Source organism: Molothrus ater, chromosome 1, assembly GCF_012460135.2.
Source record: "Molothrus ater isolate BHLD 08-10-18 breed brown headed cowbird chromosome 1, BPBGC_Mater_1.1, whole genome shotgun sequence".
In the NCBI taxonomy this organism is placed as follows: Eukaryota; Metazoa; Chordata; class Aves; order Passeriformes; family Icteridae; genus Molothrus; species Molothrus ater.
In genome coordinates, this window is record NC_050478.2 from 83815753 (window position 1) to 83838512 (window position 22760).

The 22760-nt window shown below is 38.0% G+C and overlaps 1 protein-coding gene across 2 annotated transcripts in view; it reads right to left on the reverse strand.

Annotated features, from left to right (window-relative positions):
• Positions 1 to 2616: 2616 nt before the first annotated feature.
• GRB10 (growth factor receptor bound protein 10) overlaps positions 2617 to 22760 on the reverse strand; it is a 145446-nt gene continuing 125302 nt past the window's right edge. For both annotated transcript variants that reach the window (XM_036406345.2, XM_036406344.2), the window contains 11 exons: positions 20857 to 20972; positions 18769 to 18843; positions 15586 to 15723; positions 14949 to 15059; positions 13631 to 13729; positions 12125 to 12202; positions 11350 to 11466; positions 10411 to 10477; positions 9341 to 9428; positions 6562 to 6655; positions 2617 to 5731 (listed from right to left, as the gene is read on the reverse strand). In XM_036406345.2, coding sequence (XP_036262238.1) covers positions 5585 to 5731; positions 6562 to 6655; positions 9341 to 9428; positions 10411 to 10477; positions 11350 to 11466; positions 12125 to 12202; positions 13631 to 13729; positions 14949 to 15059; positions 15586 to 15723; positions 18769 to 18843; positions 20857 to 20972 — 1130 coding nt within the window. In that variant the 3' untranslated portion in view covers positions 2617 to 5584. The remainder of the gene's footprint in view (positions 5732 to 6561; positions 6656 to 9340; positions 9429 to 10410; positions 10478 to 11349; positions 11467 to 12124; positions 12203 to 13630; positions 13730 to 14948; positions 15060 to 15585; positions 15724 to 18768; positions 18844 to 20856; positions 20973 to 22760) is intronic.

The window sequence follows — 22760 nt, forward strand, 5'->3', positions numbered from 1 at the left end:
CTTCTAATGGCAGTTGGACAGGCTGTTTTGGAGAATGGGCAGGTTGTAGAGAACACCAATTCCACAGCTGTTTCTCTCCTTGGTAATGGAAGATGCCAGTCCTAATGCCTCTGGAGAATGTGTTTCAAAGGGCAGATACGATGGGAGTTTCTATGTAGAAGTGTCTTCACAAGTTTGGGGAAGAAGAGGGGAAACTGACTCTTAGGGAGTGGCATGCAGCACTCAGGACATCACAACACTGTCTTCTTCCTAGTCACACCCAAACCAGCCCTTGGACAGTACTACCCAAGAGTAATTCTTTTCTCCCTTCCACTTCCTTCCCTGTCTCTCTTCTGAGCTCTGAGGAGTTGTACCTCTGAGGACAGCCAAGCTGAAATTCAGGGCTCATAAAGCCAGGCTGTATTTATGCTCAGAGCCAGCAGCTGTTTGTAATTGCATGTTCCTATTCCCAAGTTATGGCACCAGGATCTTGCAGGCAAGGGATGAAAAACACCTGATTATAGAAAAGCATAACAAACCTGGGCAACTAGCAAGTGTTGTAGGACCCTGTTAATCACACAGTGTCCTGTGTGAACCTGTGTTACTTGCTAAAACATCTGCTGGTATCTCTGCAAAATGATGAGCAATTAGAGCAGAATTGTCTTTGGGCTAAGGGTTTGCAATGTGTGTTACACAAACAAATTCATTTTCAAGTCTCAGATGTGCCTAATCACAATATCTAATGAAAATCATATAGGCCTTAGACATAGTTGTGGTTATGTTGGATTTTCAAATACTAATTAAATTGTGCTTCAAGTTAAGGAAGGAAGACCTAAGATTTAGGATGCAGAAGGAACCCAAATGAAGGCAGCATGGATATTGCAGAGGAAGGTATCTTTTCTTTCCATCTGCTGACATTGTTACTGAAGTTTCCAAGATGTCAGAAAAACAATGTCTGAGACACAAAGCAGTCTACAGACTGGACACTGACAAACCAGATTAAAGCATTACTAAATTAGCAATAACTAAGACCAAAAGTTTAACTTGAAGGGAAGTGGCTCATCTGGTGATGTTTTTCTCATCTGGTTTTGCAGGTACAGACTGAAGTGTTAAAGGAATCCTAATTTAAGGGTTCTTTGTATCAGGATGAAAGTCCTGCAGCTGCATGCTGTAAAACACGAGTCTGATAGGAATTTATTTACAGGCCCAAATGCATTTAAGCTGTTTTGCCTGGTGAACTTCATGCTAGAATGCTTAATGTGGGATCAGATGTCTGATCATGTCTGTTGTTCTGCAACTAATGAAAGGAAGTACAAACCTACCAGGCAAGTAATTACATCTGTACCACAGACCCACTTCTGGCCCAGACTAATTTTGTACTGGTGATGTTCTGATAGCCCAAGTACCCACTGCTAATGCCAAGGGCCAGATTTCACCGGTATCTTTTTGTATCTGCCACAGAGGTGGGCAGTTTGGACAAACATGCTGGCAGCACTACCTTGCCATGGGGCAGGCTGAAATCTTTTTACCGTGTTGCCTTTTTTAATGCCATCTTCTTGTCTGTTCCAAATGCAATATATACAGTAAAGCAAGATGGGGTTTTGGTTTTGATTTTTATTGTTCATTTGTTTGGAGTTTTTTTTAAACAGGTTTGTGTAGAATTAATGTCTGTGACTTTTAATGATCATAGTGGGAGTCAGTTTCAATATTAGTATGGCCTCCTCTAGCCAAGCAGGAAATAGGCATCTGCAGTCCCCTTAAACTTAGTGAGAAAAGTAAGTTACTGCATGCAGGATAGAGAATTCTAAGCACTGTAACATGCATGTCCAGATAGAAAAAAACTTGAGGAATATCAAAATCAAAAGGAAGTACTCTGCCTCTGTGTTCTGATGAATGAATTTCATCATGCTAACATATGAATTAACTCATGCTGTAGTGCAATAGGGAGACATCACATAGAGACATAGCATGCAGAAGTCAGAGTAGAATGCATTTGATGGCTTCTGTGAATTAACAAAGAGGAAACAGGAAAGGATAGTGTCCAAAAATATAAAAGTGAAATATTCTCAACCTTCTGTTTTTCTACCTGCCAGAAGAACCACCAAACCCTCCACCCCCCTGGAATTTTTAAATAAACATGTGTTTTGTGCAGATGGTGCTTCTCCACCCAAATTCTGATAGACCACTGAAATACAAGGACTACAGGGATAAATAATTGCTTTCTGGAAGTACTATTGAAACATTTTCTGATCCAACAGCTAACAGGCCAATAAAGTGTTTTATGCAGGGTGTGCATTTTCAATGAGTTATAACTTTATGACCTGAAAGTTGGTCATAGTGTGTTCTTCTGATATGATTCTAGCAGCCTTCCCAAATGAATACTGTAAATATCATAGCAAAATAATCCCAGTATTTTTTCTCAAACAACAGGAGTGAACAAGTTGTTTGCTAAATAAAATGCAGTCTATCCTAATAGGAATCTTAAAGACAACAGCCAGAATAAAGGTATCTTGGGGATTGTGTTTTCCTCTTTACACTTCTTAAAAGCTGTTTAACATGACCTACTCAATTTAGCTGCATTAAGGCAAGAGATACACAGTGTACTGATATATCCAAAGGATGACATTCATTCCAATATAAAATGAATAGCATTGTATTAACGTTTATTTCTAATTACAAGAAACAGAATATCAGTCCCTTATTTGTACAAAAATACCTGAAAGATTACAATTAGGTTCACAAGCCAAAAAGCTATTTACAGTATGAAGCAAAGCATATTGAATAAAGGTTTTGTCTCTTAAGTTAATACCTTTTGCATTCCCTGAAACTTTAAACTTTATTCCATTTTACAGTCACTAAATCTTGCATTGTGACAATATAATTTACGATAAGCAAGTCTTGCCACTGGAAAGGTGCATTGATTGGTCAAACTGTCAGGTATTTAGTGCAGAAAAGATAAGACAAAACATCTAAACTGAGGCACGTGTTTCTTCAAGATTAATTAACAAATAAAAAGTTTTTTGTACTTTAACACCTATCGTAACATAACTTAACTAGTAACCTCATTACCAAAATGGTTTGGCATTTTCCTTCTCAACATATTCAAGATTGCTACATGAAGTATTTATTTAGAAAATAAAATCACAGGCAAAAAGATAAAAATTCAACAGGCTCCAAAACAACCCTGAGCATCCCCTTTACATTCATGTCATTTAAATACAAAAATAAGAGTCAAATGTCCTTCAGTCCTTGGTATTCTGAGCTGGCAGCCAGCTGAATCTGTTGGAAAACTAAGGTGGCATTGACTGTTTTCCAGCAGAAAGAAGACAAAGCAGTGATCTGCTTAAGTAAGATTGTTGCCACTTTGAAGGTGGTCACTTTCTCAAAACAGCTCACTTTAGCTGGGAAGAGTACAAAATACTAAGTCAACCATCTACATACAAAAATCATGGTTCATAGTCAAACTTTTATTCTCAATTTAAATAAGATGCAAAGTTTTTTTTTTATAAATATGAAACACTGCAAATACTATCTGCCTACTGGGAAAAATGCATGGTTGTCACTAAGCTATGTAAACAGAAAAACTTAAAACTACAGCATAAATGGTCTTATTAAACTGGTAATGTAGTCAATACAAGTATCTTTTTTCTCCTAATAGGGGCCAAATAGAAGCATGCAAAGTGAAGTCAGACTTAAGTTAGCTTAATTTCAAGGTTTTAAAATACATTGTCTAAAAAGCAGGAACACTCATTTCACTATGTACAATTAAAAAAAGCAAAACAAAACAAAACAAAACAAAAACGGCTTCTACTAAAAACAAAATCAAGTTTCTTCATTTTTAGTATCTAGACATTAAATGGAAAAAAATACTAAATGTGTTCTGTAAACTAAAATACAGTGTTTCTATACCATTGACATAGTTTAAGCTGATATGGACGACTCAGGCAGGTTATGGTTTGTCTTAAGCTATTCTTAACACTACATGAAGACCTAAAAGTGTAGGATTGGTTTTCCTTCTTTACCCTTTCAGATGGCTAGGATTTCAAACCCAGTGGCAAATATTAAGGATTAACTAGCCTGTGTAGATAATTTACCATTTTACAAATGCTCCGTTCTGCACTACACTCTCCAAGTTCCCAGGGTGGAATAATTCTCACTGTGGCTAATGGCACCAAGCACTGGGAAGTCATTTCAGTTCAGACAGTTGCTGAAGCAATGGTTGGTTGCAACTGCAGGATCAAGGTGGGACTTGTCTGACTTTAATACTGATTTATCATCAGAAAGAGTTATTGAGTAAACATTAAAGAATTCATTTAAACATTAACAATAAAGTAGTTCTGATGATAAACCAGCACCAGAGCAAGATACATGCTTGTCTGCCACAGGTACTGGTGTGCAGTAGCACACATGACACAGGGATCACCAGTTATCTCAATGGATGATATTGCCAGCAGTTACTTCACAATCAAATCTGTTTCTATTCCCAGAATGTTCCTTCTCACCATGTAAACTTTCATGACCCTACAAGAAGCAGAAGGGTTCAGTTCTTCTTATGCCCTATCCCCAGGAGAGCATTGTCACTGTAGCTTTACTATATTGAAAGAGCTCTTTGAAACAGTCTGAAAATTCAAGGAGCTATAAAGCTAAAAACACTGGTTTTAATTTTTTTTTTTATTTTGTCATACTAAGACTACCTGCAGAAGAATCTTCTCACAAAAAATGGTGGTTCAAATACAAGTGTAGTCATTCAGTCCTACTCTATTTAGTAACAGTAAGTTTCCTCAGGAAAACAGTCAAAAGGCTGTAAAAAACAAACCACCACTCCAATAATAAAAATTTGTGCATAGAATCTAATACAGTCTCTGCATGACTGGATGCCACTAATATGCCATCAACATACTACAGCCATAATGCTACAAGTCAACAGTTTTAAGAGTACGTATATTGGTGGTATGTTCTTTTAGAATTGTATCCTCATTGCTTCTTCAAAGACACCAGCAGATCATTGAACCTCAGGTCTCCAGAGAAGTACTGAGACATACGCGCGCGCACACACACACTTCTTGATTTTCTTCTAGATCCTTTTAGGCTGAAGCATTCCATACATTTTAGGGTGCAGATTAATACCCAACTCCTGCATGAATTTTAAAAGCCACATCAGCTCCTAATATAGGCTGCATACAATATCCGAAACAAAGTAGGAGTGCAAAAAAAGTGATCAATACAAAAAGTAAACACACTAGTCTTAATTGTCAAGATTATTCCAGGGCAAGAGTTCTTTTCAAATATTTCTCTTCACACTTGTTCCTGTTAAGTGGCCCAGCCAAGATAGTTTCCAGTTTTGTTTCAAATTTACTCATTGTTTTACAGACCCTCCCCCCATTTTTGGGATGCTGGGACACTCAGCAGCAATCACTCTTAGGTGTTAGACAAACCAGCAATCTTGGTCTGTTGGCACCTGTCGAATCCATCCCTTTCAGAGTCCCAAGGTGCATAATATTTATTTTTTTAACCAACTTACAAATCTGCCAATTCCCCAGTGTCAACCTTCTCTTACAATTACTCTTCTATCAAATCCAGTCTTCAGCGAGAGTCAGATTTGAGGTCATAAGGCCACTCGGATGCAGTGGTGTTTGAGTTTGCAGGGCAAGACTCCTTTGTTTAGTTGATAGAATTCAACAAGCTGGATTAGATCACTGAATTTGGTGTTCCCATCATCCAGACTGAAAAATATCTGGCCATCATCTTCACACTAGGAAAACAAAACATCCTTTTCAAGTTAGGCTGCACATGAAGAGATACACAAGTGGAAAAACTTAGAGAGTACCACCAGTGTGTGACATAAGTAAATGATGGGCACTCGGTTGGCGCCTGGTTGCATAAACAACCCAGTGCCTGCAGTTCTGTATGAAACCATGCACAGGGCTAGAAAAAACATACCTTAACCCAACTTGTAACATTTTGTTTATGAAAGTGAAAACTTGTGGGCACAGTAATTGAAAGTTGTACAGATGTCACTGGCATTCATTAGATAAAACAAAAATACCCCAAAAGGATTTGTTAGCTTTTTGTAAAATTGGCCAGCTAAACAACAGAGGAGGGTTTGGAACAATAAAAAGTTCTACATAATCCTAAATTTTTCATGCTTTTTTGGATCAAGATAAAAATCAAATTGTTTTCCAACATCTCTGTGTAATGTTATTTGAAGCTCAACATGATTGGATAACCTCCAGAATAAAAGTTTTTAAAGTTTCCTGAAGTTATTCTATGTTTGCTTAAGTGAGAAGGGAGACAACAACTGCTGTTGTCTCTGACAGTCACAGAGAACAAGTTCTGTGCATTACATAGACTTGTGTAATGCAGTGACTTACAACAGTTTTCCAGCAATGCTAACCAATAATTTTAAGCAGACATTTGACTGATTAAAGAATATTCTAAAGAATATCTGTTCATGTATTTGCTAATGGAAACATCCTTGTTAATTACATCAGTAATTAATAAGAGATCTCCTGAGATGTTGGCAAAAGCTTAATGGTTTAAAATTTTGGGGTTTTTTATCAGTATCAAAAATAATCTACTTACCGGCAAGATTTGAAAATGCTTTATTTTTTGATGATGGCATAACGTAAGTACAAATGCCTTTGGATTGCTTTGGCTGTCCCGGAGAAGAAATAATCTAGGAGAGAACATTTTTAAGAACAAATTGAATATCCCCATCTGTTTGTTCTTAAATAATCAGAACCACTAAGTAATATTGTGCCACTGCCGAATTCTTCTTTAGTTGCATTAAGAGGTGATTTTGTAACTGGCAATTTACTTTATACCATGGCTATGCAACATTGAAAGATGAAGAAACAAGAAGTGAAAGATACATGATGGTACTTCTTCCCCTAAGAAGGTACCTATGAGGCTTTTTTTAAGGTTCCCTCTAACTCAGCTTTCTATTAATGATTTGTACTCTTATGAAGAAAATGTTATCATTTAATTCTAGAGAAAACCTGAATTTCTGTAGATGAGAAAGTAATATACGGGAATCTGTTCCCACTACAATATCTTGCATCAGTTTGCAGAAATCCAGTGTCAGCAAAATTATGTGTTGGTTAAATGGCTGCAATTGCACAGAAATAGCACAAGACTTTCTTAAAATTATTTACCAGTTAAGTAGCTTCCAAATTATCAAGATGGGGAAAACACACACTGATTTTTCCTCTAGAACAGTCACAGTATTTTCCCCTCAGCATGTGGAAAAAAATGTACATTAGGTGTACAGCTACCAACATTATACACCATGTAGCTGTCACTTTTAAGTTAATCCACAAAAGTGAAGTCCTACCCCAAATGGACTTTATTTAACATCCATAATGGGAAGAGGAGAAAAAAAGCTAGATAAAAACCCCTGTGTTTCCTCCCCTTGATATTTATGAACTAAGGAAGCAGATCCTCTCCATGCCACAGGAAAGAAGAATATACCTTTGCAGAAGGCTTATAGCACAAAGCACAAGTGGATTTTAGAGATGGCTGAGCACAGGACTGGAGCAGGCCTCTTAATTGCTGACCACTAAGCAAGGAACACACTTTTCCAAGGTGCAGTTGAAAGAACTGCTTGTAGTCTTAAGAACCCAAAAGATTTTACTCCAGCTCCTCAGAACTGATTGAGAAATGTCAGTACCAGAAAAATGCACCATCATAACCAGAATGACTTCAGTAGTCAGGGACAGGCATGTCTTGCCACTCTCAGAAACCATGCATGGTATTTGAAAATTCCATTGTAATCCTAGGAAGACCAAATGTGTGGAAAAGGGACAAAAGCCTTTATAAATTAGCATCCCTGTGAGGGAGAAAGAGCCTGCCCTGTGGTTGCTGCAGTTCATGCAGGTATCTCAATTATATTTCATCTAGCTGTTTCACATCATGCATGGTAAACTAGTGGCACAAAGCAAAGGTCTGCACAACTGATGCTGCAACTGTTTACTCAACCTCTGGCAAGCAACCAGCTTCCACACAAACAGTGGCTACCAAAGAGATGCATCCTCAGCAAGAACTTCCAGAGATATCCAAGATAGTAGCATCAGTTGCTTGTATACAGTGTTGAGCCTCTTCCATGAACCATCAGGAAACTGTTAACTTTCTACCTTCTTTGTTCAAGAACACACAGAGCAGGAAAACATAGGCAAGAGTTTTCTCCCCTGAAAATCATGATCCTTGTATCTCAGAGCACACAGGTAACCTGGTTCTTTTGCCACTGCTGGTGGACCTTACTATGGCTAAACTAACCAATTTTTACATTCCACAGTAAGTAAGCTGATTAGGCACAAATTGAACACAGCATCAAACACATGAACACATTTATGAATTCCTCAAGAAGGATGGGCCACCAGATTCCTAAGGCAACAAGACAAAATGAGCCCAAAATTGTATTGTGAGAAAACCGAAACACAAAAAGTCAGCAGTGCTCCTTTGCTTTCTCAGCTTCTCTTTTCTGTTGAACCTGCTTAGCTAAAAGCCCCTGTCTAGCCCTAGACTGGAAAAAAACTCCCCAAAAATAAGCCAACACTGCTTGATGATTTTTTTATATATATATATGTATATATATGCACTACCAATTTCTACTTCCCTAATGTATTTTAGTCTTCAGAAAGATTAGTGTTGCTTCTGAATCAGAAAATGCTGAAGAAAGGTTTGAATTTCACTGTCTCCTGTGAAGCCAACATGGATGTTTCTACCTTAACCCTGAGAGGAATGAAGACAGTGAACCAAAGGCAGCCATGCCTTTCCCATCCTACAAATCAACAGTGCTGAATGCAGTTCAAGCAACTTCCCTTCAATAACCATAACTCCATATAAATAAGGAAAACAGATGCTCAGAAGATACTTAAATAACGACCACAGACATTTAAGAGAGTGCTGGAACAGGTACTTTAGTTTCTTTGCTCTAGAACAGAAATAGTGAGCAAGCACCATTAGCTCCTCTGATTCATGCAGAAGAGCACGGATGGCTGATTATAAATTTGTTGGCAAATGGTTAGGTACAGCTTTGCCTGAAAAATATCTCCTCAATGCATATGACAAGAATTAACCATATTCAAATTCTAACATCATCTAAAACTTGACTATCTCTGTTGGAAAAAAAGAAAGACAATTAGTGTATTATAAGATTTTACTTTTCAAATTAAAAGTTAGGATCTACTCCTACAAGCACACACTCTGACTTTTTGGAATCCAGGCAGGTTATAACGGGACTACTCAACAATCAGGTTACTCAGAAATGCTCATAAACCTGTAGATTATTACAGCAGAAGTTGTGCTCTCATCTGTAAAGTTTACTGTCAGATCATAAATACTGAGCAACAAGAATACCTACCCATCTACAAGCCCTTGTTGCTTAATAATCCTGTGAGATTCTTCTCTCGAGATTCTTCCGTGAAACCAGTGCTGTGTCCTATGAATAACTGGAGGTGAGAGGAAAAAGAAGGAGAGGATGGTTAAAAACAATTACACATGCAACCATTTTACCACATACTAATTATTTAAACATTTTAAAAGTGGGTATAGATCTCTTACAGAATATAAAGTATCTTCCATCAACCTATATAAAAGAGAATCAATATAAAAAAATGCATCTACTTAATATACCAAGTAGAGAGGCATCATATCTCCATGTATTTTCCAATTTTCAGATATACAATTAGGTAAAAAAGAGAAGTCTCTTATAATATTGCCTTCTCATAGCTTGAACGTACTGGGATTAACATTCCTTAAGACTCAATGTATAAGCTAATGAGTTAGAAACAAGTCCCTCTAAATATCAGATAGAGAAATGCACTTTAGATGGTGCTTTCAAGAGTCAAGTTAGCCCCCAATATGTTTATCTTTATTGTTTTGTTCTTCAAATGGTATTTTAAAATTCTGTTAACAGAATAGCAATAGAAAATATCTGTGTTTCCTCCAAGAAGGCTAGGATATTAATATGAAATTTCCTGTTGTTTTAATAAATTTACAGTTTCAAAGAAATGTTGAGGACTTGCATATTTTACATTTTTCAATTATTATGGAACAAATTTTGTTTTGAAAACTCTCATTTCTACTCTTTAAAGATTAAAAGATCACTCACTGACTTTCCTTGTCCAAAACAGCAAATCAACTGCTGGATTCTTTTAAATGGAAATACTTATGGAGTGTCTATTTTTACAAAATAAGAGTTTCAAAAGACTAGTCCTAAAGTAAAGCTTGAGTGGGCCATCAAGGGAAACAAGTTCCTTCTACGGTGTCTGTATGGGTAGGCATGTTAATGACACAGGAGCTACTGATAAGGATTGTATTTGACATCAAGGCATTCGTACTACATGGCTACACTCTATGTCTATATGAAATGTACCTGTTCTTTACCCACAGAGACCTCTGATACTATGGTTACAAACCATCAGAATTTACCTGTACTCAGTGTGGAAGGATGGAGTGGACTTTGGCTACCCAAGATGTTCATTCTTGTGCTACGTTTCTATAGAGAAAATGAATTACCGTTAAATCCACACTAATGTCTTGGAAGAAGAGAATTAGTGCACATGCAATATAGATTAAATTTACAGGAAACTGGGGGCTGGGCAGATTTAATGCAAGGATGAGAAAAAGAAATGCAACTTTGAAGGGGGCTAATCTACAAGCAGCAGCTCATTTCAGTTGGCTTAAAACACGAGCCAGATGTTAATGATGAAAGCTCAGTATCTTAAAAAAAAAAAAAAAAAGGAAAAAAAAGACAGAAAAAAAGAAAAGACTGATGTGTTTCTGCTCAGGCAAAACACCAGGCACTCAGTAAATCAAGCAGTATTTCCCTCCCGTACATAAAGCACCAGCTAATGCTTCAGTAATGACTCCTTTACCCTAAAAGACGAGCATGTGGGAAAACTTGTACTGCAGCTGTCTGTCCACAAGACACTATAAACAAGTTACATCAGTTTTCATTGAAAGAGGTCCTGCCTCTTGTATATTCTGCAATTAAACTTACTGGGAGCAAGCCATTAGTCAGAGCCCCAGCCTCTTCCATGTGGGGAAGCATTTAATTTGACATATTCCTCCTCAGAGACTGGTTTTGCAAACTGGCAGTAAAGTTCTGGTGGGTCTGCTTTCCCCCTCAACTTTCCTCTGGACACTAGGGGGACAGAGAAGCAGTGGTAGAAGGTTGTTGTGAATGTGACAGTTTTGCTAAAGATGGATATTGACTTTCAGATCTGCATGCTTGCAGTGTGATTGCTGCAGGTCGGAGCTAAGCTATACTGTGACCAGCACTGCACTAACATCATAGCACACTCTGTGTTTTGGCTCTCAACAGACACTTACTGATTGCAAAAATAGAAAAGAAGAGAAGATAGCTACCCTCCAAGCATGTCCTTCTTCCAAGGCAGCACTCTGTGCTTCAGCAGGATTTTCAATAACTCTTCCTATTTGCCCCGAAAAATCCATTGCTACTAGTGAGTTTTCAGATACACTTCTCTGAAAAGGAATTTTCACTTATTTCAAAAAACAGGGAAAGGGAAAACCAGCTTGAGAGTTTCACTTCAAACTGTTTTGGTTTCAGAAGACTGTCCAAAGTCCTCCTTCAACAGCACAGAAAATACATCTCACTTTTTTCTCCTTTCAAAAGATTCACAGACACAAAAATAGATGTTTTTTTGACTGTAGGGGAGTGAGACGATTCAAAGGCTCAGAATAAAATCTATTTGCTCAAGTTGCCCACTTGCCCTATTACTATATTCCAGTCATTTTCAGGGCCAGTTGGGATCCAAATATAGGATCTTCTCTTTTAGGTAGTTAACAGTCAGCTCTTGGCCCAACATATTTTAGGAAATCTACGTGTTAGTTTTGCCAGACCTAAGCTGGCTTCTGCAGAGACAGCCAGATGTCTCTCTGTGCCGTACATCTCAAAGAGCGTGACGTAGCCAAGATTTTTCAATCATGTGGATCATGTAAGCCTAATATAATGGAGAGCCAACCACAAGAACTGTACTCATGCAGAACATGAACTTTATGTTGATTTGCTACACAATGCTGAATTTACATTTCTTAGTGTAAAATTTTCCACTTTTAAAATGCAAAAGCAAATGTATCTTTTCCAACATCATACATTAGTGAGGTAAAGTTCATCACTTACTACTGGAGTGGAAAAGTGTGGAAGCATGGCTTTTCGCTGCTGGGGAATTCTGTAATTCTGATACAGTAGCATTCCATACTGCCAACAGAAACACAAGGACAGTATTATTCAAATATATGCCCTAGAAAAAAACTGTAGTGATTTCTTAATATCACTTTTACACTGGACCAAGGCCCCAAAGACATTTGTATTGAGTAATAGTGATTGGCAGGTGGCAAAGAGTAAATAAAACAAAAAGTTTTATTTAAAAAAATACAAGCTTGAGTGATATACATGGGTTATTTTTGCAACTCTCAGCTATGATCATGTTTTCTTTGTAGAACACAAGCTTTCAGTTGAGATCAGAACACACATATTAATTCCCTTCTTTTTACCCTCTAGAACTTAAAGAAATTCTGCACAAGACATTCAAACTCAGTTTTCATAATGATAAAAAATAAGAACCTTTCTAATTCACTAGCTCTTTCAAAAAAATTCACTATCACTTTGTACTTTTCCCATCTTAAAAAAAATAAGGTGATTGAATTCCAGTCATGCCCTTGGTTGAACATGATGAATTTTAGCAACACTTGTAGCTAGGATAGGTAAACAGCTACTCAGTGCCTTCCCTAAAGGCACAGTGCTGAAGGAGAGCAACATTGCTTACTGAATGTTCTAACTGGAACAGTTTATACAATTTCCAAACAGGGTAATAGAGGACTATGGAAAGCTAAATGAGATGCTGAATAAAAACAAGCGTTATGGACACAGCCTTGGGGCAAAGCCTTAATTTTCGCTGACTGTACACCTTTAATCATTTTTTCTGTATACTAAAAACAAAGTCATTTTTTTTCAGTACACGGGACATAGTAAGGTAGAGAGAAAAACACAGCAGTTTTCAAAGCAGCACATTCAGAAAAAGACTTAGAACCAAACCAGAATTTATGCACATTTTCCTATGAAAATCAGGACGTTCTCTCCTTCAAAGGACACCAAATAGTCAGCTTTCTCCTCAGTTCCCTCCATCCTGATTTTGTTTCAAAAAGCAGTGAAGCCTCCTATCATATTATCAAGAAGTTTCATTGTGTGCTCTCAGATATGAGTAACTTTTACCCAGATATATGGTTACTTATTTTTGTTACTTCTTCTAATAGAAAAATGGAAAAAATGGAAAAAAATGCTAAAGAAATGCTGTTCTGGTAAAGAGAACCACTTACCATTATGAAAACAGTTTCTTTAGCTTTATGGTAACTTGAAAATATCTTGTTAAGCAGGTTTTTTAATTCATTCTCATATCTCAAATTTGGATCCCAAACTAAAACTATACTTGATTAATATGTGAAGGAATAGATCTTAGTCCCATGCTTAAATTCTTAGGTGGGACAGGTCTGCTTGGCTTTTTGCTCTTATTCATATTGTTTTGGAGCCGATGATATTAAAGAACATATAGGTAACTTCCCATTAACAAAATAACAAATGCCACTTTACTCTAGGTGCAGCTTTGCAAAAGTAGGAGAGATTAGGTACCTTGAGGAGTCGAAAGGCAGTCATCCAGCACGTCCTGCTTTGCTCGTCTTCAGCACACAACAACCGCAGTTCCTTAGTTTCATTTCTCACTCTGTTTGGCTTTAAAGCATTAGAGGGAAGTCAGATACATTCATGTGAAAACCAACAATTAGAATCACTGTAAGCAGGGTAGAGGCAGGTACAGTATTAGTCCAAAGAACTAGCCAGAAAAAGCTCCCACCACACTGAATTTAAAGCTCAGGAGAGGCTGAGCATGCTCTGAAGGAAATCACTTTTTCAGCTGGGTCCAACAAGATCAAATGTTGATGCCTCCTGACTTTCAGAAGCTGGGGTCATTGATCCTTGTAGGTCGCCTCCAACTCAGGGTTTTCTATGATTCTATGGTTTGAAATAACCTGCAGTCCTAGCAGTTTATAGGAACAAGGTACTCAGGCCATGCTAGAACCAGACCCAGGCACTTAGTTTAATTGGGTTTGGTAGTTGGAGGGTTTTTTCCTGGTTTTTTTGGGGATTTTTTGTTGCTGTTGTTGTTTTGTTTTCAAGTCTGTGAGAAGTTTTATACACCTCCATTTTGAAATGAAGGATGAAAGTTTCCAAAACTGAGGGTAACTGAAAGTTTGCTTCCATCAGTTCAGGATGTGTCCTGCCTCCAGTCTCTTTGATACAAACTCTTGCTGTCTAGCTCTGGAATGGCTGCTAGGAAGGAGACTACTTCACTACTGTCATAAAACCAGCTCCCAGACTTATTTTCTTCTCAGAAAATTACACTTTTCAAACCTTTGAAATACCTTCCAAATGAATCTTTCAGCACAACAGTTTTAAAAATCTTCAAAGGCAAATGGTTATTCCTACATTCATGTTTCCAAGACACTCTTCCTCTTTAAATAAAGGCAAACTTCTGGCCCACAATAATGATAAAATTGCACCCTATCAGAGCTTGATCCTTTGCTGCTATATGGTTTTGGTGCTTACTGTCCAAAGAAACTTTTCTGTTTGATTAGTGAACTTGGAAAAAGCTTTTATCTGTGAGGTGAACCAAGGCCATCTCACAAGCACACCATGCTTCAGCTCTCAGCTGCTCTTGCACAAAAATTTCCCAAACCAAAGGAGCACCAGATTAAGTGTTAAAAGTGTCACAAAAAATGATGACAAGATTCACAGGACATGCCTGCCAAACGAAAGATGTTAAAGATCAAGTCCTTATGACAGAAAAGGCTTGCAGAGTTTTACATACAAATCCCATTTAGCTGGGGGTTGGGGTGACTCTGAGCTACCAACACCGTCTGGAACTTTGGAAGAACTCAGTGAGAAGATTTACCTTTATACAAAATCCATACTCTGCAGGGGCATTGTACAACTTCTTGCCTGCTATCAACGAGAAGATATTGCTGTCTTCTAGGTCAGCCAACAATTGCAAATGTCTTGGTTCCTGGGGAAGTAACATGATTTAGCACAGGTAAGTGAAAGGTTTTGGAAGATGTGCAAGCTCTGTAGTCTCTCAAGCTCAGCCTCCAACAGAGGGCAGTGCATGAACACTGCTCCTCTCCCAGGCAGCCTCAAGTGGCCATGGCACACACCCCTTAAATACCAGCCTACCAGCAGAAAGTGCTTGGTACAGGAAGCTCACAAAATACTTATGCAAACCCCCCACATTAAAAATGGCTTGGCCTATTACATTGGTCCAGAGAAATCTGAAGGTTAGCACAACTTTAGTGGCCACAGTGATGTTGCCTGGCTGGTTTGGTTTTATTTTATAATGAAACTCTGTGGCTGTGTTTATGCATTGAGAGCCCAGGGCTCAACTGTCATTTGATCATGCCTTACTCATCTTTTTCTGTGGAACAAAAAATGGGAACACTGTGTGGAGATTTTTAAAAAACAGCAAAAAATACCCACTGTAAAAGCAGAAAATGTTTTCACATGCTAGTACTGTGCAACTTCTTTTTTAATCTTACCTTTGAAGTTCCTTTTGTAGAACAATAAAGTCCTGATCTCCTCAAACACATAAACAGTTTCTTCCATGATTTCCTACCCAGCTCTTTCACGTGCAAGAAACCTTGAATTTCAGGGCAGCTACTGGAGTTTAAAAAGTTCTGTTGGAGAGGAAAATGTAGATGAACATTGTATCCTATGGATGAATTGTAAAATTGTCACTGTATTTGCAGGACAAAGAATGAAATGGCAAATCACTTTGTTGACTTGAGGTGCAGTTTCCCACTAGGCTTAAACTGACCTAGATGTTTAATCTGATTTACAACCAAAATGTATATTCCTGCTCCTCCATTGTGTCTAGTTGGCCATCTCCTCCTGCAACTGACACCTTCCTATTCTCTGCATGAAGACTTAAATCTCAAAAAAGCTACTGTTTCTCTGTATTCCCATTCATCTTGCACCTGGCCTGAAGGGAGAGAAAGTAAGCTTATTAATTCTTAAAATAATACCTTGTCTCAGCAATTTTGGCAAATTGCCTAGCTTGGAAACATTGGCCAAAATCTCCATCTTTATCCTCAACTTTTTGAAAGGAAGAGCCTATTTAGGGATTTCAAGCTGTCCCAAGACAAGAGGTATAACAGACAACAGAGTATTTAACTTAAATAAATGTAGAGCAGTCAAGTAAGTGCCAGCAATTATACCAGACCTCAGGATTGAAAAGCATTTAACTTCTTGACATAAGTAGAGAACCATATACAAAATAATTTGATTTGTGATATATCACAGGAAGGAAGAATTAATTATGGTAGGAGAGCTGATGGATTGCTCCCTTATTACAACAGGCCAGGTTTTTAAATGACAGAGGGCTCAATCATTAGGTTAAATACCAAATTAATAAATTCAATAAGTATGAAGAAAAATGCATAAACCTGGTTAGCCTAGATATCTCAGCAATTCTTCGAAGTTGTGTTTTGGTATGGACATTGCCCATAGGAAACAAAATCAAAACCAGTGTCTTGTGTCAGAATTCTTACTTCCATTAAACCCTGTTTTTTTTTCCAGTGCTCCTCCTCATCTCATCTAACAGAATGGGAAAGAACAATCAATTTTCTTGCTGTTTGTACTATGAATACACTGGTCATCTATGAAAGGGAAAGACCAAAAGGAGAACAGATTCTTTTTGTCCAGTCAGTTAAAACAAAAGTAAACTAAGATGGCAAGCTTTTTTGCATGTTATAGCCGGGTCAAGACTAGGGAAAACAGATCCCACTGATTTTAATGCTATTGTCATGACCAAAAATACTAGCTCTTAATGAAGTATATGATATAATGAGGTGATATTTAATATTCTTCCCTGTCATGCGTATAATTAAAACCAGCGAAATGGGTCAGTGTCTAAGGGGGCCTCAGATGCAACATGCTTAATGACTACTAGGCTGCAGGAGGTTTACCTTGAATAAATTATAACTGCCATTGAAATTCTGAAAAATGGTTGTGTGTTTCTCAAAAGAAGTACTTAATATAAAAATTTTAACAAAAATAGCTTTTTATGGGTAAACAATGAACTAGAGGGAATATGCTCACCCTCTTTCCCTCACCCTCTTGTGTTGTTAACCTCCAAGACTTTTGCTTCTTCAGGACTGTACCTTCCTGAGCCTTCCCAGAAGCAAACTCATACCTCATGAGGCTCTAAGGTTTTCCTTTTGCTACCACTTGAGTTACCCTCAAAACTTTTCCATCTTCAAGGACATCTTGCTCTTTTTGGGAGTCCTGCTGCTTGTATTAACTAGTAAATTCAATTCTCCATTTTAATTACAGGATGAAGGGTCCAAGGTGTGAAGACCTCTCTTCCTACCAGTCTATGGCAATGCCAGTCCATGCCAGTTTTGGTTCCTGATTACAACCTCACTGCACATGACTTTCATTTATAATTCCAGAAATTGGCTTGATTTTTTTTGTTTGATTGTTTCCCAGATGTAAGAGGATGCTATATTTTAAATTCTTCTCAGTGAATGTGGAACCAGATTTTAATGGACTTTGGCATGTTATGGGACAGAATGAATGCACTGGATCAAAAGTCAGTGGAAACTTGTCTCAACAGAGAGTCAGTGTATATTTGCAAAATGACAGAAATCAAGCTAAAATCAGTTACTCGTATGCTTATATTCTTCATATATTTGTGCTTCTGCTTTATAACTTGCCTGTTATTCATGACACTGTCCTCCAGGCATCATGTAATAAGTACTTCTTTAATAAATTGTGTTTTAATTTTGCTCTGGAGTTGAATGTCCAGAGGTTGAGAAAACAAGTGAAGTGAAAAGGATTTATAGACTATGGGGCTTAGATTGGAGTGCTAAAAATTGAGAGATTTAAGTGAATCAGTTACTGGTCAGAGGGGTAGCCCACTCTCCAGCACCATCCTTGAAGGCCAACCAACTATGCACCACTCCCATTCCTTTATGAGCAAACAAGAAACTCTAGAGTGACACCAGAACTTCAGCACAAGTGGAGCGCACATGCCACCACCAGCACACAGATTCCACAACTCTACCAACACACATGCATAAGGAACACACCCCTGCAATTCAACCTGGGGAGCTTTAAATGGGACTATTCTGCAAATACTATGTACAAATTCCTACTTGCACTTACTTCTTAGGGCATTATTTTTCTATACAAAAGAGCAGCTAGTTGGCTGAACCATGGGGAAGTTGGTCCTTATTGTTAATTCTTGCCAGGCACAAACATGGGACACAAAAAGCAAAAGCAAAATAATCATAATCTCAAACTCATCTTCTAATATCCACTTGCATTTTTACACTTTCTCCTGTGCTATGATGTGGAGTACAGAAGAGTACTTCTGTTCTGCCTTTTATAAAAGGTATATTTGTTTTTCTAGAAGTATTCCTGCCAAGGCTATTTGCGAGTAACAACAGGTGGCTAAACCAGATACCCACAGAGTAAGCTGAGTATTAATGGAACAAATATGTATGACCATAGTCATGAATACTTTGTGTTTACAATTTACACCTCAATGCCACTGGTTAAGGTCTTTGTCAGGTATTTTCAACATTAGCCCTATATGCTATTTCACTATACTGGTCTTTCTCTGACTATTTTCCACACCTTTGAATTCTCTTCCTTCCTGACTGCCTCTCAACCCCTTCCCCTCCACCTTCTTTGTCCATACAGATAATTTACAGTACCTGCAAAAGTTGTGACTGTGGGATACTGCCATTTGTTTGCTGGCACCAGGCAACCATTTGTTCGGGAAAGAAATTCTAGACACAAAAGGAAGACAATTGGAAATCACATTATATTTAAACACTTACAGAGAACTAGTGACATTTTCTTCCAGTCATTAATTTTTTGGAACTATCACTATTAAATCAATTTGGAGATCCCCTGACACAGAAAGTAATACTAGGGCTTTTCAAGTGCAGTTCTTCCCCTCCTTCTGCTCACCAGATGCCCATGCAGACAGACTGTGAGTTTTTAAAATATCTGATATGCAGCATTTCCTAAGTGCATTTTCCTCTCACTTCCTCTTCTAGCGAGGACTTTTGGGGATCTCTAACAGCCTCTACTTTCTTGGCAAGATAAGGATGAATGGTCCTGCAAGCTGAGTATGCAGTGACTCCTTGCTTATTGCACCAATGACTTGACTTGAGATTTATTCCTCCAGTTCCCCTTTAATCTGCTATGTTTTAAAATTCCTGTATAATTTGGTACACTGAATTTACTATACACAGCAAAGACAGGAAATCTTTCTTGAAGTTTTTAAACATTATTTGAAGCATGGAGACATCCAGAAATGCCTGAAATAAAACAATGACTGATTATAACAAGATGAATCACAACAAAAACATTTCCAGTTTAGAACATTTGTCACTCTTCCGGCAATATAAATTTTAGTCTTTAGGGCATAAAGAGAAGGGCTGAGGAGGGATCACCCTTCTGCCAGGTAAGTTGCACAATAAGTTATGAAAGCTAACATTTACCAGATTCTCTTGAGTAGAAATAGTGCCATATGGCAACAGCTAATGCAACGGATAGGAAGCCTTCGCATTCTTACACCACAAGAATGATTTATTCTGTGATTGCAGGAGCCTGGGACTGAATGCCAAGCATTCTGGGTTTTACTCCCATGCTCTGTTATTAATTAAAATATACCACATGAAACTAATGCTCTAGCTCCTATGATACCAAAACTTCTGTACAACGCTCAGATGTTCATGGGTTATCAGATGGTGAGATCAACAGAAGTGAAAAACTAGGAACACTCCATGTACAGAAACGTTTCACAGAGTAAGTCAAGGCACAGACTCTGAAACAAGCACCAGCAGATGACAAATGTACATGCAAGCACACGTGTGAAGATGCAGCAACTGTGCACTTGCATCTATGAGCAAAGGAATGAACTTATCACCCGCAGTTACTTCAGCAATGAGTTTAAATATGACCTTGTGTATCTTTTTTCCTTCTCACACCACAGATGCCTGACTGACCCAAAATCTGTTCTTACCTAACCACCTCTGGATTACCCTTCCTCAGCTATCTCAATGGGGTTGCACCAGCTGACATTGGTTCATGACAACAGTCTGCTCCAACATAATTGTTTGGATAAAACGTGAAAAAGTCTTCCTCAGATGAGCAGTTACACAGGAACCAGCTCAAAATTACAACATTCAAAAGATCTTAGAAATCCAGGAATAGGTATGGCATGCAGTAGTTTTCAAGCATGGGTATACCAGGGATATAGAGAGGACAAGCTACGGTGATCAGTAAATGTGGCAGAGCACACCAGTAAAGCACAGCCATAGGTGAAACAATGTTCGGTACATGTAATGATAAACTGGAAATTCCTTGTATGGAGTAAGTGCTTTAGGGGTCACCCAGATGGGTTTGTTGTTTTATTAACTATTACAGTCAGAAATGAAAAGGTTTGGATACTGCTTGTTATGTGATGAATTTGCTTTGAATCAAGGAACTTTGGCGATAATGAGTAAATTGCACTTCTGATTGTTTTTCTTGAACTAATGAAAATTCCCCTGTCTTGGTCACTCTCCAATGTAACTACAGACATTTTGAAACAACATTTTGAAAACATTTGAGGTTTTTAGGCTAGGAGGAAAGTAGAAGGAATTTAAACATTGGTTAAAATTTCTTTGGAAAGAATTCTCTTAGTTGGTTGCCTGTTTTTTTTATAAAAAATGTTTAAGACATAAGAGTGCCCAGCAATGTTATTGCAATCCACCCTTCTGTGGTGTAAACAACTAAGTAATGAGACTCACCATGGGATTTTTGAAAAATTCGTATTTTGCGTAATTCTTCCTGAACAAAAATTTACTTTCGCTTCCCATGGTGGATTCAACTTGGACTATGAGCTCATGATCTTCCAGGCACCTCTCTGTGGAAAAAGAACACCATGTTAACACACAGCCAACCAGCAGGAGTGAGACCAACTAAGAACAGAAGTTAAAACAACCCAGTGTAATTCCATTACCTTTTAAGAAATTAGCAAAACACGTTCTGACTTTCAAACCATACTGCCATGAGGCAATATTTTACTTTGCAATGTATTACAAAGTTTAACATTATATGACAGTGCTCTTCAAGGAATTCCTGTATCAGGGTTTCATAAGCACAGACTTTTGAGAAAGGAATAGATTTTTTGTGTGTGCAGTAGCTACAATAATACAGACAAACCTATTCTTTTGGCACTGGTTGTGTGCTGTGGAACTGGCAAGGTGAACAGGTTTAAGGGGGAAAAAAGTTACAGAAAGGCCACTGTTAGGTCTTGAACTATCACAGAAATACAGTGTTGTATTTGATCACACTCTATAAAACCAGTCCATTTCAAGGTGAACTTCAGGCCTTTATTGTAGATGCTAGACAATGGGGTTTATTATGGAAGAGGTCACAGGATCTACTTTACAGGAATACTGACAGAGACAAATGTTTTGTACACATGACAGGGCAATTTTCTGCTCTAGATTTGGTTACAAGGTAACTGCCCATAACCACCACTTCTCTGGTCAAAAGAATGGCACATCAAAGCACGAACAGATAGCTTAACAAACCCAATTCACTGAAAGCAGTAACTCGAAAGAAGGCAACTGGCTAAGTGTGCACTACTTAATGAACTCATTATCTTGACAAGTCTTCAGAACTTTCTCAGAAAATATTTAGGTATTTTTCAAAAGTTTTAACTAGTCAGTACTTGCATGCCTTATGTAATACAAAATTTAAAAATTAGGTCAAACAAAACATAACTTTTGCAAAACTTTAAACAAAATGCCTGTGACTTGCTGACCAAAGAAGTTTGGAGAGTCTCTTATCCACTTTGTGTTCCTGCAATGCTTGTATTCCTACAGTAAGAAATGCCAGAGTGCCATCCAAGTTCTCTTGGGGTGATTTTGGGATAGAAAGCAAGCAGTCATTGGCATCTCAGAAAGAGCAAGCTCTGGAATATTACTTGAATTGCTGAACTCAGCAGATTATGTGGTGTTCTTTGATTGAAAATTTAACCTATGACTGAATGATCCCATGATCTTTTTCTCTTTCACTTAGGCTGTCTGTCATCACCAGCTCATTGACGACTTCAGCATTTACTGTGCACTTGTGATGTCCAGCCTTGCTCTAAATTGTGTTTTCAAAGGGGTTAACATTGAAAAACCTCCGTAGTGGGCTGCTCTCAAACAAAGAGCTGTTTCTTAGTGCATCAGGTATAACACCACTTTGAAGGGATAGTTCTTTGACCAATGTGCACAACAGTACTGCTACAGGGAGGATGTTAATAAAAGACATTTGGCACCACCTCAGCATTCATCACCTAAACCTACACATTTCTAGGGGCTTTGGAGGTAAAGTTTCAGGTATTGCTAATCTGGTGCTACTATCATGGTTTTTAAGCAACTGGTGAAGTCAAATCTCCTCCACATTGTAATGAAGACTGTGGGCTATGAGGGTGAGGGGCCTATTTTTTAAATTATGCTTCCTCCAAAAAACATTTAATTACATTGGTATGAAGCTTTATCACAGTATGAATCCCGAAAGATCACATGTCCTGTTACAGTCTAGTTCTGCCACCACCCAAAGATGTGGTCTTTGCTTTCCTAAGACATTAAAAATTGCTTGTCAGGGAAAAACTCTTTATTCTGTTCTGAGGAAATGAAGTACAGATGAACATTTGTCA